The following is a 16,990-nucleotide window of genomic DNA, read 5'->3' as shown; positions in this document are numbered from 1 at the left end:
ATGTATAAGGCCAGATCCAGTAGCAAGGCTGAGGCTGGGAGGATGAGTAACAGGTGTCATTAATAGAAACAGGGCTTCCGTTTTCAAGGTTGTGTGTTCTGCAGATGGACTGAAGTCTGGCCCTGCCTCTCCTCACAGACCAGGCCAGCTCCCGAGTCCCAGCGCAGAGCAGGGGGTGAGGGTGGTGGTTCTTGCCTCTCAGAGCGGAGCTGGGGATGGATTGAGGCCGTGCATAGAGCCCGGGGAAGGCTTCCCAAGTCCCACCCGACTGGAGCTCCAGCGAGACAGAGAGGCCAGCTAGCATTTCTGTCCTTGGATTATTTCTGCTTACGGTTTTTTATTCTAAAGATTCGTAAGAGCTACCTCATTAATCAAACAGATTATTTCAAAATAATCTATTTCCATGTAAATTTTATTAAATCTCTACTTTGAGTATGAATTTTAAGAAAGATTTTCAAATAGAGATGCCTGGGTGGCTCAGTCGGTTAAGTGTCTGACTCTTGGTTTCCGCTCAGGTCGTGATCTAACAGTTCGTGAGTTCAAGCCCCGCATTGGGCTCCACACTAACAGCACAGAGCCTGCTTGGGATTCTCTCTTTCTCTCTCTGCCCTTCTCCTGCTTGCTCTGTCTCTCTCAAAATAGACAAGCTTTTAAAAAAAATATATTTTCAAATTGAGTATTGCAATTTGTGCCTCGGTGCTTTTCACTCCTTTTTGTGCAAAGAGCTTCCCAGTGTGTTCTTACCCCAGAACTCTCCAAAACTCCCCGTGGCCACTTTGAACTGTCTTCACTGTCCCTGCATCTGCCCACAAAGGGAACTGAGTTCCAACCAGCCTTTCCCTCTGGGGACCTGTGTTTCAGACAGTACGTTACCACCCTGCAGTGAGTTGTGAATTTAGTGAGGCCAGTATTGCTTTATAAAAGGGAAGTAGAAAGTATCAACCTGTAATTTATGGAATAAAAGTTAATCTTATTTTGGCAGAACTTGTCTTTTGGGGTTTTGGGTATGTATGAATATGTGTATTGAATTACAACAGTGTTTTCTTGGTGGATCGTGGTCAGAGTTGGATTGTTCTTCTTTGGGCAGTTTGCTGCTTTACAAGACTTGACTTTTTTTTTTTAAGACCCTCTTAAAATAGTGGTCATATATTTTGTTCAGCAGTCACAGTCTCGTCCACATGAGAGCTGTACAAAATTTGTTTGATTAAGAGGGAAGGAAGAATAACTCAAAGAGTGAGTGTTAGCCCTGAGAACATTTCACACAAAACTATGTTTATAGTGTTTTGTCTTCCGTCCCTGGGAAAATGCAGAGAATGGAAACGCAAAAGCCAAAACAAAAAAAAAAAAACCCAAAAACCCAAAAACCTCCAAAGTCTGATTTCTTCTTGGAATATTTTCTTTGCCGCATCTTTATTTTCTGCTCTTTGTTATGTATGTAGCAGTCAGTGTGAAGAGATGCCGCGTTCATTCTGAGCCCTGCCCTGTAAACGTGAGAGAGTTGTGAAGTGAGATCCGAATCCATAAGACAGTAAAGTGTGCTGAGCCTGGGATGGCGGCGCTGGAGAGGGCCAGAGAGATGGGCCAGTGGGTGAGCCCGGCGAGAGTCCAGTGCACAAGGCATGACTGCCAGCTAGCAGGCCCGATGTGCACCTGGGCTGTGAAGGGAGGCACAGTCAGAAAGCATTGTGCTGTTTAATTTCAGTCAGAACCTAGAATGTTTTTATTTTGAATCTTCAAGTGGCATTTAAAAGAGGGCAGGAGGGTTTTGTGTTTCTCAAAGGGAAACAGAGAGTGGCATATGACACCAATTCCAGTACAGTCACACCTTGCATATTTTGGAGGGATTTTCGTTAGGCGTTGCTTCAGACTTCTCCATCACTCTTTGGTGATTTGGTCTAAATGAAAAGGAAATAGTGAGAGCCTATTGTATCAAGATGCCACGCAAAGTCACTGAAGGTATGAAAGTACATATCATTCCCTTCCTGATATATATTATACCCAAGCTTTTAATTCTTAGCAGCATGTTTTCAAAATTAGCAATAAATCTCAATATGTGAAATTTATTTGTCTTTTATAAGTTCGATTCATTAAATGTCTTATTTGCATTTTTTTAATGACACTAGGCAAGTTAGGAGGAGAAAAGTGATCACAAAGAAAATCGTGTTAATCTGTATCCCTAGGAAAAATAGGGAGTGAGTTCTTTTCGCTCTGCTCAAACTGCTTCGAAGAGAACGTGTAGGGCCTTGGGTCAGGCAGACTCGGCTTGAAAGCCGGTGCCTGTACTCTGACCCACAGCCTTGGGCGAGCATTCAGCGTCCAGAGCTGTGGCTTTCTCAAGTGTCCAGTAGGGATGGTAATAACTACCTCAGAGAGCTGTCAGGAGGATTCAGTAGCAGGCTCTTACCGCTGTGGCTGGAAGGTGTGAGCACCGGTGACACTGCTGCCCAGCCCCTCTATGCTCTGGGGGTGCCCCGTGAATTAGCTGAGAAATGCCCGTGCGCTGAGTGTCCTGAGGGGCTCCAGGCTCACGCTGCCCCTGACACGCTTGCTGTACCTCCTTGGAGGAGGAATGTTTTTAGGGCCAGATCTTGTTTATTAGAAAGTTTTCTTGTAAGGAATTTAAAAGAATCTTTGCTTTATGAGAGGTCAACATCTGGACAGCAGGTATAACAGTGGAGTCCACTTCCCGCATCTCTAAACCCTGTAAGGCATTTCTGTTGCTTCTCTTGTGCATTGTGTGTTCTCCCTACGTGAGTGCTTTCTCTCCACCCGGCTGAAATTTCCTTAGACCGCAGCTACTTGCTTTCCTTCCATTTTCATGTTGCAGTTGTTTACGCTGACAGCTCCAGGCAGCCCATGGTCAGCATATCGTGTGAGCTTATTGCTTGCCCGCTTGGTTTGCTGGGCTGGTTAAAAATGCAAAGAGAGGGGTGCCTGGGTGGCTTAGTCTGTTAAGCGTCCGGCTTTCACTTAGGTCATGATCTCGCAGTTCGTGGGTTCGAGCCCCGCGTCGGGCTCTGTGCTGACTGTCAGCTCAGAGCCTGGAGCCTGTTTCAGTCTCTGACTCCCTCTCTCTCTGACCCTCCCCTGCTCACGCTGTCTCTCTCTCTCTCTTGCCTAGAAATAAATAAAACATTAAAAAAAAAAATGCAAAGAGAAAGGCCGGTAGACCTCTGTTACTGTTGTTCACCATGAATGATGCGACGACCGATTCCTCTAAGCCAGAGATAGGTGACTGCACTTTTATCCTTTAAGAGAAAGTTTTAGTCTTCATAATTTCTTTCCTCCTCTGTGTCCTTGCTCTGCTTCCTCTCTCTGGAAACTTCCTCCTCCCTCCCTCCCCTCCCCCCATCATCTGCCCAGTCTACCCTCTCCATGTGGCAATAGCCCTCATCTTCTCACATGTCTCTAAGGGTCTCCTCTGGAGTGTTTCCCAAATCTCCCCAAGTTGGCTTGGCCATTCTCTCTCTAGGGCTCCCTTGTCCCTTGTAAACTTGGTGCTGTCATAGCAGCATTCTCTGTGTAGGGGTCTCTGTGCTGAAATGTGAAGAAGCTTAGTAAGGGCTGAAACCCTGTCATGGTGTCATGCCTGGCGGGCTGAGCATCTTACGTGGCCCATGTTCGCAGCTTAGTGGATGTTGGATGAATGAGTAACGCACTCATCCCCAGTGTAAGGTCACAAGAAAGACAACCACTTAACTCTCCTTCCTAGTGTGCCGTCTCCTGTTGCATACATACAGAAATGACCTTCTGGGATGTGCAGGCTTCTAGTAGTTTCTGCCTTTGGAGTGCAACCCACAATCAACCAGGAAAAGAGGAAAGCTTCTTGGTGGCAAGAGAGTAATAAATAAGGGTCACCAGCTTTACATGGACCGTGCTCTTTCTCCAACCACACTCCTTTGTATGTGAAACGCCGAAACAAATGCAGGACTGTGCCGGCAACAGACAGGACACCTGACTGCCCAGCGGCCCTGGAGGGAAGACCGGAAGGGGGTTGCAGCACATGACTGGGTACTTCCCTTGGTGTTCATAGTGAGCCTCAGTTGTTTTAAAAAAACAAAGCCGCTATTAGGGTGTCTAATATTCTGATTAAGAAATCTAGCCCATATATGTATATATTGTTTTGAGACATTTTGCAAAAAATTAATAAAATGTGTCCTTTCTTCTTTTAAAGGTTTGTGAGGGCTTCTATAAGAGAGCATCACAGAGCAGGAGGGCTTAAACAACAGGAATTTTATTTTCCTACAGCTCTAGAGGCTGGAAATGAGGTCAGGGTGTGTCTCAGGGTGGGTTTCTACTGAGGCCTCTGTCTTTGGCTTACAAGATGGTGTCTTCTCCCTGTGGCTTTGTACCATCTTTCCTTTGTCCGTTTCTGTGTCCAGATTCCCTCAGCTAATAAGGACACCAGTCATATTGGATTAGGACTCACTCTAATGACTTCATTTTAATTGAATTACCTCTTTAAATATAAAGAACCTGCCTCCAAACTCTGAGGTCACACTCTGAGGCACTGGGCATTAGGGCTTCAACATAAGCATTTTGGGAGGACACAGTTCTGCCCATAACACTGTCAATTTTAAACTACTTAATATATTTACACAGGACAGTTCATTGCCTAAGGTTTCATGGAGTGTTACGTGTGAGGAGACTGGGATCGCTCCGTGCTTATGTGTCAGATGCAGAAAGTCACCGCTCCTACAAGAGCAGAGTTTGGTCTCCTGGGTGTGGCTGCTTCTCCCAGCCAGCAAATAACCACCCTCCTGTGAGATATAGTCATGCATTTAACAGGAAAAATACATAGTGCTACTAAAAAATAGGAAGGATGTGGCAAGGGAACAAGAAAGAGGAAGAGGTGTAAACATTAGCAGCTACTCCTCCAATTAAGAATAATGCCTTTTAGGGCAGCTGGGTGGCTCAGTCACTTAAGCATCCGATCCTTAATCTCAGCTCAGGGCATGATCTCATACTTCATGGGATCGAGCCCCGCATGGGGCTCTATGCTGGCATTGAGGAGCCTGCTTGGGATTTGTCTCTCCCTCTCTCTGCCCTTCCCCCTCTTGTGCTGTCTATTTGTCTCTCTCTCTCTAAATAAAAAAAAATTTTTTTAACTTAAAAAAATGCCTTCTGAGTACAGCAAATTTGAGTCCATGTGAAATTGTGGTAGAATTAGTAATCACTTTACACATTTGTGACATAAAGACAGTTATTTTAGGGGCTCCTGGGTGGCTCAGTCATTTAAGTGTCCGACTTTGGCTCAGGGCATAATCTCACAGTTCATGAGTTTGAGCTGTCAGCATGGAGCCAACTTCGGATCCTCTGCTGAAGGATCCCACCCCCTCTCTGCCCCATCCCACTTGCACTCCATCTCCCTCAAAAATAAACATTAAGAAGAAAAAAAAAAAAAAAAAGGACAGTATTTTAACCTAGTATATGTTCTGGTCTTTCTCATCCACGAAGCACTCTGATAAACAGGAGCTGCAAAATCATAGAGAGTAAAGTTAGAGTTAAAGACTGTATCTGAAGGATTCTCAACAGTATCTTTAAAGTCTGAGGAAGTGCACATCAGGTGTTTCATTGTCATGGTCAAGCAGATTTTTCTCTTGAGTGATTGACTTCTCCAGGTGGTAAACCAAAGCTTCTGGGAGGAGAACTACAAATATGTACTTTGGAAAGGGATTGGTCATTAGACATGGCACATGTTCACAAGTACAACGATTCGCCTGTGATTCGTGTAGCTGACTTATGAGAACCGAATCTCCGACTGAGTTTACAAATTCCTCATTTGAAATTTTCATCTACAGTTGTTTAGAGAATATTTATGTTTTGTTTTTTGTTTTGTTTTGTTTTCTTCTCTCCTTTTAAAATCCAGCTCATGGTTTTCGGAATCTTTCTGTGCCTGGATGCATTTCTGTATGTGTTCACCCTGCTTCCTTTAAGAGTTTTCCTGGCACTATTCAGGCTCTTCACCCTGCCTTGCTATGGCTTAAGGTAAGTTTAAGATCGTGAGCTATTTTAAACGTTTAAATTATTTTTGCTACTTGTAAAGGTGGTATTTTACTACTTGTAATTGTTAAAGTAAATAATCACTTGGATAGATTTTACAGAATAGGGATGATTCATACAATTTTCATTTATACTGTGGCCCTTAATGCATTAACTAATGCTGCTTATGTTTTTAATGAATATTATATAATGTGTTTATATAATATTTGTACTTTTTCCGTGCACGCTTTTTTCCAAATGGTTTTGAACTAGAAATTTGCTTCTGTTCTGTAATAATAATGCAGACGGTTACAGAGGAGAGTGGGAAGGCCTGGGGACTGAAAGCCAAGGACCTCGTGGTCACTATCGCTACCTCGCCCTAGTGCCTTTGTGTTCTTGAATTCCCTTGACCTCCTAGGCATCATCTGTAGGCTGAGAACTGGGTTCTGGGCTGGTAGTTATCAGGATCTCCTTGGGAGCTTTTACTATAGGGGTTCCTCATCCTCTCATTTAAGAACCATTGTCTTAGTGGCTATGGTGCCTTAGTTACTGACTCCTGTGGACTCTTCCTCCAATCTGTGAGAGGGGCGATTCTCAAAGACCATTGTCCTAGTGAGAAGGCTCAGCCCAGCCCAACATTGACTAGTTGCTGAGATGTGGGTAACTGTCTAACTTCTCTGTTCTCTAAGCCTATTTCCACATCACAGTAGAAGGGGGATATTGAGAGCCCAGCATCTTTTACCACAAAGATTGGGAGGTGTACAGAGAATACCCAGCATGATGCCTGCTTCATAGTAGATCAGAACGAATGTTAGTTTTCTTCCTTTCTTCTCGACCAAAACTAGGAACATTCAGATGAAAATGTTAAACTCACGTGGATCTTAATGCTTTATTGAGGTTAGAAGTACGGGTTTTACAGATTTCTTTTTTGGGCAGATGCATCTGCATGTCTCCGCTCTGTGGAGTCCCTGCCTATAACATCATTATATGGTTCTTAGCAAAGTTGCCCAAGTGACGTTTCTCACGTGGATCACTTTTCTAAACACATTTCATTCTGAAAAAGTTTTAAAATGCTGAAACGGACAATAATAATAAAATTCATTTAACTATAAAGTAGGCAATGATTCTATGACACATAAAAATATAATTAGTAAAAAAAATATAATTAATAAAATTATCAGTAGCTTCACCATGGAAACTGAGGTACAAAATTAATGGTTGATATACGGAATTATGTGATGATTTTTCTTTTTTAATTACTAAAGTCATGGAAGATTCTCTTTTAAAGTAGTAAATGGGCATGTACTTCATACTTAGTAATCACTGAGTAACACATGTAGTTCCTTTAGAAATGAACCTTAATCAGTTTCAATAAGGAAGGAATCTTCCCAGTATAAATTGGAAGAATTTATTGGTCATGATGATCATGTTGTGGAAAGAATATAAATTCTTTGCCAGATTATATGGAGTGAAACAATGATAAAAATTAAGATCACATCACTGTTATATGTGATACTTGACATTCTGTATCCCCACCTACCAGAATGAGAGAATTACGTTACGTATTTTACTAATTACCTGTTAGTCAAATGGAAGACTCTTTATAGAAATTTAATCATCAGCTTTTAGATATTCAGGTACATTCTTTATACCTTTGGGAGAATTTTTAATGCTTCATTCTTATTAGTAAACCTTTTGTGAAGACACTTATAGTGTGGTACTTTAATATCAGCAAAGCCTGACCTCATATAGTTTTTTTCCTTTTATCACTATTGGGGGTAAAATTATGGTTATTTTAGTTTTCAGAAGACCAGGAAAAAGTATCTAATGAAACATTACTGAAAAATGTCTTCATGTGGACCGCATAGCAAGGATGGACACACAGAAAGTCAGATAGAGCCAGGTGAAGCTACCTGACATAAATTAACTAATGCCATATAAAGATGTTCTTGTCTACATGAGGAGCTGAATTAACTTTGTAGTTTTTCTCTGATCATCAATGTGAGGGAAGTTTGTGTTCCAGCCGTCTTTAAGTGAATGGCTTTCAAAGACCTAGTGTGTTCCGTATGGTTGTTGACATATGATGAGATAAAACATTACAGGGAAATATGACTTAAAAACTCTCTTCATTTTAGAGTGGATCCTTCCTTGGGTATGTTAGCACACAGTGGAGGCTCACTGGATGAGTGGCAGTGGTGATTTGTCAGAGTTTTCCCGAAGGCTTTGTCTAGGCTCTGTTTGAAGACCCATCTTGTTACTGTGCAGGCATCTAGAACTGTATCATTTCTAGTGTTCCTTGTCACTTGAGGGAAGCAGGGCACCAGAATAGCATGAGGGAAGTCTTTCAGCGTGTGCTCTGGAAACTAAAAGAGATGTTGCAGAGAGCTGGCAGATCATCGTTCCTCCCTTCGTTCCTTGCTTTGCTGTGAGTGGCTGGTGGTCCCTGGAGCCAAACTTTTCTAGATATTTTAAGATTTTTCTTAGCACATAAAGTAGAGATGATTGCTTCTGTATATTACTTGAAAATAATTTCATTGTAAATTAATTTGAGTAACATTTCAAAATCAAAATGTTCTGTTTTCAAGGCTTTGGAGCTAAAATAACACTAGAGGGCAGCGCGTTACCCTACATGCGTGACTCCGTGAAGTGTCAGGGCAAACCCTTGCTATTTCTGCAATTTGGACCAACTGAAAAATTACATTTTATGCTGTCGCTAGTAAATATATGATATATATATGATGTGAAATGCAGTTAAAGTTATATAATAGAACTTCAGCAAATTTAATATTCTGTGTGTGAGCCAGATTACACAGAATATGAAAATACTGCCCTGTTGTCTTATAACCTCAAGTATACTTTATCCAAATTGAGTCATTTGTGCTTACAGTAGTGTGCATTGCAATTTATATTTTCTTGGAGCAGTTTAGAAAACAGTGTCTTTTTGAGCATTGGTTTTAAAAGCACCAAGCTTGAAATGTTTAAACTTGAACTAGGATGAGAAAATTATATTAACAAAGCTATTGTTAATATTATGCCTACGACCCCTTTAATACTTGAGGAGTAGAAAAATACATTTGTTCTTACAGAATTACTATTTAGAAATAGCCATATTCTGCCTTCTTATACCTTTTCTTCCAATATTCTCTACTTCCATTAAAGGTTGATTTGTCTTCACCAGTAGCTGCATTATGTTCCAGCTTTTTCAGTAACCAAAAAGTGCTCCTTCCTTCAGTCTGACTTTATTTTTTCAAAAAGATAAAAAGAAATTGAAAAGACCAATAAAGAAGTTGATTGTGGGGATTTTCTTCTGGTTCCCTTATTCTTACATTCCTATGTGTCGTCAGTCTCTTTTCTCTAAGAAAGTTGCTATCTTCCTAGTCTCTTAGTTCTGTTGAATCCTCCCCACACGAAGGGGGAGAGGGATCTTTGTCAGGGCAGTCAGGATGCCGAGGTGAACACAGTGACTTTGTGGTCCCTGGCACTGTTTCCAGATCACGTCACTAGTGGTGTAATGTTGTTGCCTTCTGTCCGTATTGGAGATGCCTGCAGAGTTTATCTCCCGCAGCATTTGTGAGATGGTTTTAAAAGCTGACAGCCTCCGGATTTCCTGCTATAGAAATTTACTCTTTGAACCAATTCCTAAATATTCTGTAAACCTGCCATGGTTATTGGTTTGGGTTTGCTTTTTGCCACTGCTGACATATAAGTACCCAAGGACTCTGCCCTTCGCTACAGCTGAGGGCCAGGGCGATTCTCCACGCCCTCAAGAACACTCAGCCTTCACTGAGAGTTCCCCACTGTCAGGCATTTTGCCAGCTTTGACCCTGTTAAAATATTGTTCATTTTGAGAAGTGGGCAGGGTAATTATCTTGTCTTGGTAGATGTGTTTGTGTTGCCTACAGAGGAAGCACTGTTTCCATAAAGTTTAGTGATCTCAGGAATACTTAGACAACTTTTTGCTAACGAATTAACAACCTTGAAAATTTTTTGCCCCCAAATGTTTTGTTGAAGACTAAAAGAAGGACATCCAGATTATTTAAAAAAGTTTTTTTAATGTTTATTTAGTTTTGAAAGGGACATAGTGCCTGAGTGGGGGAGGAGCAGAGAGGAGAGGGAGACACAGAATCCAAATCAGGCTCCAGGCTCTGAGCTGCCAGCACAGACCCTGACGCGGGGCTCGAACTCCCGAGTCATGTGTGGGATCGTGACCTGAGCCGAAGTCAGAAGCTTAACCAGCCGCCCAGGCACCCAGACATCCAGGTTATTTAAAAGCAGATTCCTAGGTTTCTTCCCTTTTGGTTGATTATATGAAGTATCTGTGTTTCTTGGAAGAATGAAAGTATTTCATTTTTTTAGAAAAGTGGACTTCTCTTTATTATGCTAAAGAGGTATCAGACCTCACTTTTCCAAATTTACTTCTAGAATAAATATAGGTTAACCAATTGTGGACATGTTTTTAATTTACCTGACATTTTTGTGAATCCTCTTTCCTACTCAAACTTGTGACTTCATTTTGTGTATTAGAAATCTCTATAACATTTGAGCTTAAAGTTGAGAGAGATGATAGAGAAAAATCATGCTCTCTAGTGCCAAGAACTGATTGGTATTTTTGAAAACTTTGCTAAACCATTTTAGATGGTAGTAAGTGTAGAGTAGGCTGAGGTAATAAATGCCAGAATGTTTTTCTTTTACTATCAGAGCAAACAAAATATGTGCAAGCAAATTTCCCAACCTCACTTTGGTTTTAGGCAGAACTCTTACTTGAAGTTTCATGGACTTTTTTGTTTTTAAGAGGCAATAGTGTCTTTTTCCTTGGAGGGTTTACCCCCCAGGAAGGCTTTCATCTCTCAGAAGAATTATGAATTTCAAATGCTTGAGAGTTTCTTAAGCTATTGGGTTTCCTCTATAAGCCTTACCTCCTTCAAGACAATTTACCTCAAATTCACTTCACAGATAGAGACACACACACACACACACACACACACACACACACGATTTTTCTCTTCTTAGGCCTAAGCCTCAGTTTTGCCCTGAATGGTTAATCTTCCCTGTACAGCACATGGAGGGAGAGCTCTTGGTAGTTCTCTCTGGGGAAACAAGTATGTTTGTGACTTCCTCTTATCAGGGTTGATCTGCGTGGCCGATATGTAGAGAGCACTGTACTGGTTTTATTAGAGTCTTCATAACTCAGGTTTGTTGTCCCGTCTCCTCACCATGGCACTCTGAGTAGTGTAGCAACATGACAACCTTCTCTCTTTCTTTCTCTCTCGTAAATCAGACCCAAGGGAGGAGCACTTTCACTTCCTTTATAGAATGGAATGTGGTGTCACAGGGACTCCATGTGGTGAGTAAACCCTGATTTTTCCTTCTATACTCTTGGCCAAATTGACATCCGTGCAAACAGATATTAGTTATAATGGAAATGACAAAAACAGCATAAGCAGACATCCCTGTTGAGGATGGATGCCTGAAGAAAATGCTGTTCCCTGTCCTTTACTTGGGCCTAAAGCTCTGTCCACGTTTTTGCAGGCTTTGACCGTGATCTCACCCACATAGAAAAATCACTCGGTAAAGTGATCTTTAATTACATTCATCGGTCCAGACTTGGCAGCAGTACTTTCTCCTCAATGCCATGGCAGTCAGCTGAGCTGGCTTAGCCCCTTCCATACAAGCCCTTTTTATTTTGCATTACTCCAGATAGTGAACATAGCTTTATTAAACCAGCTGGGTTTACTCCTAGTGTCGTTTGTAGGTATTTTAAAACCCAAGGAAACACTTATAACCATTCAGTTTCAGCATTTAGTAACTATTTCCCTACTGTATGTCAGGAGAACTTAAGGTTTAAAATACAATTTTCTCATTAAGGAAAATACCATTTTTTAATTAAAAAAATATTTTTAATGTTTATTTTTGAGAGAGAGAGAGAGAGACATCATGAATAGGGGAGAGGCAGAGAGAAGGAGGGAGACACAGAATCTGAAGCAGGCTCCAGGCTCTGAGCTGTCATCACAGAGCCGGACATGGAGCTTGAACCCACGAACCATGAAATCGTGACCTGAGCCAAAGTCAGACGCTTTACCAACTGAGCCACCCAGGTGCCCCAAGGAAACTCTTAATCACAATACTGTATTTGAATTGATTTCCAAATTATAAAGGAACTTCTTTTTAAAAAATAAGAACCATAAAATGTTTTACACTTTTTAAAAATTTTGCATTCTTTTAGTTATACTACAAATAGCAAAAAGCATTCAGAGAGAAAGAAAGAAAGATTCAGTCTATGTATTTTATAATGAAATATCTCATGCCGATAGCTCAACACGTTTCTACACCAATTTGAAAATGAACCACGCAGGGTTTATCCCATTTTTCTTGCTCATTTATGTTACCTTTTCTTTTTTTCTTGATCTTTCTGTATGCCTCCACTTTTTACTTTAGTCTCAGCACGTTGCCTTTTGCCATGGAGCGGAAGGAAAGAGCCTACCTAGACCATCTTTGTCCATCACATTGTTCGGTTCCCATGAATCTCTGAGCCCTTTGAAACAACGGCAGTGCTTTCATAGACAGTCATGCATGTCCAGTGGAAGTATTTGAATGAGTAAAAGGTGAAATTTAGAAATGAGAAAATGTGATTTCTGTATGAGTGGCTTGACATGAAAACTTTCAAAATATTTTAAGTTCTGTTGACTATCTTGTTTAATGTTACCGGTCTTGCGATAACTCACAGCCAAGCCCGTACATCAGATTAGTGGGTTTTCCACTTTGTCCAACAGCTTCCTCCACTTATTTATGTGTTTATGTAGGATTTTCAGCATTTGCAGAATGAATTGCCAGTAACTACCACTTAACAGACATTTATAACGAAGAACATGAGCCTGAAAGTACTGTTTGAAAGCCTGTTCCAAGTTGATTGGCAAAGTTATGGATAAGCTTCTTACGGAGTTGGAAATGCTTATCAGATAGTTGTCTAAAACTATCCTGACAGAGAAGGAAACATATACTGGGACTGGTTCAAGTTCTCTTAATTCTGTGAACTTGTTTTGAGGTTAGGTCTTTTCTTACTCAGAGAAGATATGTACAGATATCTTTTAAGATGCCACCTTAGAAATTTTTATTTTTACGACTTTCTTTTTATATTAACAAGAAATATTTTATTTATATGAAAACAAGTCTCTATTTCTTAGGAGGTCTGCTACTTTTATTCTTTATTTGAATAGTACTCCTTAATTTTGAAAATCAGAGTTCTCTCTGGAGCAACCACTTATGACATTAACAATGGACATTTTCACCAGAGGTGGGAGCATACAGAAGGCAGTGGGTCCAGTGAAATATGGTCCTGTTTTTATTCTCTTTTTAGAAATAAAGAACAAAAATGATGGATACATTTGCTGTTTAGCACAAAATTTTTCCAAATGAGATGTCAGTACAGTGATAATATATTATTAAATTATGCTGAAAGAGAAAGGGTACCAACTTGTTGATTTAAAAGTTCTTTCATTTATTTATTTTTAGCATTTATTTATTTTTGAGAAACAGAGCATGAGTGGGGGAGGGTCAGACAGAGAGGGAGACACAGAATCTGAAGCAGGCTCCAGGCTCTGAGCTGTCAGCACAGAGGCCGATGCGGGGCTCGAACCCATGAACCCTGAGATCATGACCTGAGCTGAAGTTGGACGCTCAACTGACTGAGCCACCCAGGCACCCACCCCATTTTTTAAAAGTTCTTTTAAAGTAGAGTCTAGAATGGTGGATGGTAGTAAAGAAAATGCCTTCTGGAGCCAGATTGCCAAGGTTCAAATCCCTGGTCCTCCATTTCTTGACTTAGTAACTGTTAGGCTGCAGGCACATTCTTGACTGCACTTTGCCTCATCTGTAAGACTGAGATCATGGTAGTTCCTTGCCAATAGGATTATTGTGAATATGGAAATGAGTGTATTCCAAGTGCTTAGAACTGTGCCTGCCGCATAGTAGCTGATGTGATATAAGGTGTTTCTACAATGTTTCTGTCGTTTTTACAACCTGGTTTAATCCTAGGCAAGATAAAGATAAACTAAGTTGTTTATACTTAATTGTGAATTGTTACCATCTTCGTTCAAAATGTGTCATATTGTGTGCTATTTTAGGGTACATTTTTCCAATGTTTGGTAGCTCTAATTTCCAACAATGATTTGTAATTAGTAACAGTATTCTTTCATAGATATATCAATACATTGGTCTTTTGTTGTAAATGTTTATAAAGACACATAATTGTCTTTATAAGACCTTTGTTTCTTAAGTAAAATTACTTTGGCTGAGATCACTTACCTAAGTAAATGCCAATCTATCACCAAAATCTCTAAGTATAGTTTTCTTACTTTAATTAATAATCAAAATCACTGTGGTAATTAACACAAATTAATTAATTAATACTGCTCTACTTTTGGTACCTATCATTTTCTTTAATTCATAAAACATGACCTATAGTTCCTAAATAGAAAGGCCCACGACTCGGTGTATCCAGCATACGCAGGGCTGCGCCTGCGCTTCTGAGGAAGTTGGGTGGTGAGCTCCGCGCCAGCGCAGTGTGTCCCCTGGCTGCCCCGGGGAGGCAGTCACACACGGGCCGGGGAGGCAGTCACACACGGCTTCCAACTCTCCTCTTCTCATTGTTTGAATTGAACATACGTTTAGTTCCAACTCTCGACAAATGTAATGCCTCTTCTGTTTTTAATCTTGTGGGGATGGGGGCAGGGAATTGCCTTGATAATAGAATAGCCCTTGACAGAGATCTCTGTTCTGGGCCGGGTGCTGGGAGATGGGACGTGAAGGTCACTCTGGGCCACGAAGAGCAACAGCCAGAATCCACTTGGGAGAGAGGAACAGCACTGGACACAAGAGTCGGGGGGACAGGGAAACAGTGATAGAGATCGATCAGCTTTGTCCCTGAAGCAGTTTTGCCCAAAATTTCAGCTGCTAAGAATAATTTCCATTGGTTTGTCAGTTTCTAGCACTGGTCTCAAGACCTACGGTCTGACGTAGACAAATCCTGACCTGTGGCCCCATTTAGACTCCCTGCTTCATTTCAGTGTCTTCCCACCTACTTCGAAACCTTTGTAGATCTAGTTCTCACAGAATTTGCCTCTTTTCAGGACTTTTGCAGTATCCTGTGTTCTCTCTGTGAACAGATCAAAATCATATCTGACTGAAAACCACGTGTGGTGTGCATTATAGAAAATAAGAATGAGGTCCTGTATCAACTGCTCATGGAGCTGATGCTGCAAACCTCATTTGTAAAATAATATTTCACTGTTTATGTAAAACAGTGTTTCAGGTGACAGTTGGGAAGACTTGCAGATTCCTTGTTGAAGTCTGCAAGACTGTGAAAGGAAACAGCCCCCTGATCCAAATGTGGACAGTGGTTAGGAAAGAGCCTCAGAGAATAGGTCACCAGGCAATACCGAATATATGTAGGGAGACCTTAGAATGTCGAGCGACAGCCAGCTGGAAAATGAGCTGACTCCTTAGGTTGGTGCTAGAATGTTGTCACTGGGATGGAAAAGAAGAGATTCTGTGACTCTTGAAGAAAGTACTGAGGGCTTTTGTTAATTACACTGGGCAGAAAAGCTGTGCCAACAGTAGATGGAGCGAGGAATTTGCCTGCAGGAAACTTAGAGCCGCTTCCATTAGGGTCATGGGAATTTCATAGCCACTGAAAGAAATGTTAAATTTCCTCTTTTCTGTGGGTGTGAGTGTGGGTGGGTTTTTTTGTTTGTTTGTTTGTTTGTTTTTTGGAAAAGAAAACATCTTACTGTGTCTTAGTAAGATGATTCCATGCACAGTTTAGATTTAGCTCTTTATACTCTGGCCTCAGAAGTGTAGGTGAGGGTACTTTTCCTTTTTTCCTTTCTAGATTCTTTGGCTGATCCAATAATTAACCTGCCATAAAGCAGACTAACAGGAAAAAAATTTGATTTCACATGTACAGGAGCTCATAAAAATATACCTTTAAGACAAAGAAAGAGTAAATTTGTGAAGAATTAACAAGACCCCACCGTTTGGGCTTGGGGTAGCAAGCTAATGAAGAAGTGACAAGGGTTGATTATACAGCCTGCTCAGTGCTTGTGTTTCTTCTCTCTGGTGATAAGGATGCCTTCTATGTCACTCCAGGTGCAAGGAGGAATTCATAGGGGAATTTATCTCCTGCTTTCAAGGGGACAGAAGAGGTCAGAGTGTCCTTGTTATCAGCTGTTTCTTCAGTCACTTTAATTGAAAATAATATGCCACATTGGCATACTTGGGGTATACTGCCTTGAACCCCATCTGAAGTAAACAATGATTCTGCCCATATTAACTCGTAAAACACAATTTTCAACTTGGGTCAAGCGAATAAAAAGATACGAGGGGAGAATTCACAGAAAATATAAATAAATATACAAAGAAATGCCACTTTCCCATTGGGAAAAGTCAGCTGGAAGTATGCTAGATGCCATTTTTCCGCAATGGGATTGGCAGAGATCCAAAAGCTGATCCAACCCTGGATTGATGCACTTGGGCTACACGCTTCCTCATAAGCTACTAGTGGATGTGAAATTTGGTCCAGCCATCGGAGAGGGCAGTTCCACTGCTTCTGTCGAGGGAACATACCCTTCAAGTCCAATTTTAGAACTTTATCCCGCAGATAAATTTTCACATATGAGGCATGACCTGTACACGGCATCATGGTCTATGGTTACAGAAGACTGGATATCTGCCAGTGGTGTTAGGTAAATTATGGCGCATCCACACAATGGGCCATGATGCCATAATGAAAGTATGAATGCCTTGCAAAATGACATGGAGGAACCTACTATGCTGTAAATGAAAAGTGCAGAGCTACTGTTGTATGACGGGGGCTGAGCCAGTTGACTGCAGGGCTTTGCGATGAGGTGAAAGGCTTATGTCAAAATCATGGAAATCCATTGCTTCAAAGCATTTTATCAGCAGACGCCTGCCCTCTGTGTTCGCTTGTTAAGAGAGCCCACTTCTAATAGTA

The 16,990-nt window shown here is 41.1% G+C and overlaps 1 protein-coding gene across 1 annotated transcript in view; it reads left to right on the top strand.

Moving 5' to 3' along the window:
* TAPT1 (transmembrane anterior posterior transformation 1) overlaps window positions 1-16,990 on the top strand; it is a 61,900-nt gene that overhangs the window by 22,243 nt on the left and 22,667 nt on the right. Inside the window, exon 3 of the mRNA XM_039241538.1 lies at window positions 5,870-5,988. Coding sequence (XP_039097469.1) covers window positions 5,870-5,988 — 119 coding nt within the window. The remainder of the gene's footprint in view (window positions 1-5,869; window positions 5,989-16,990) is intronic.

The sequence above is a fragment of the Hyaena hyaena genome, unplaced genomic scaffold (assembly GCF_003009895.1).
Source record: "Hyaena hyaena isolate Hyena2069 unplaced genomic scaffold, ASM300989v1 scaffold_195, whole genome shotgun sequence".
Taxonomy (NCBI): Eukaryota; Metazoa; Chordata; class Mammalia; order Carnivora; family Hyaenidae; genus Hyaena; species Hyaena hyaena.
This window is presented reverse-complemented; position numbering and strand designations above follow the sequence as displayed.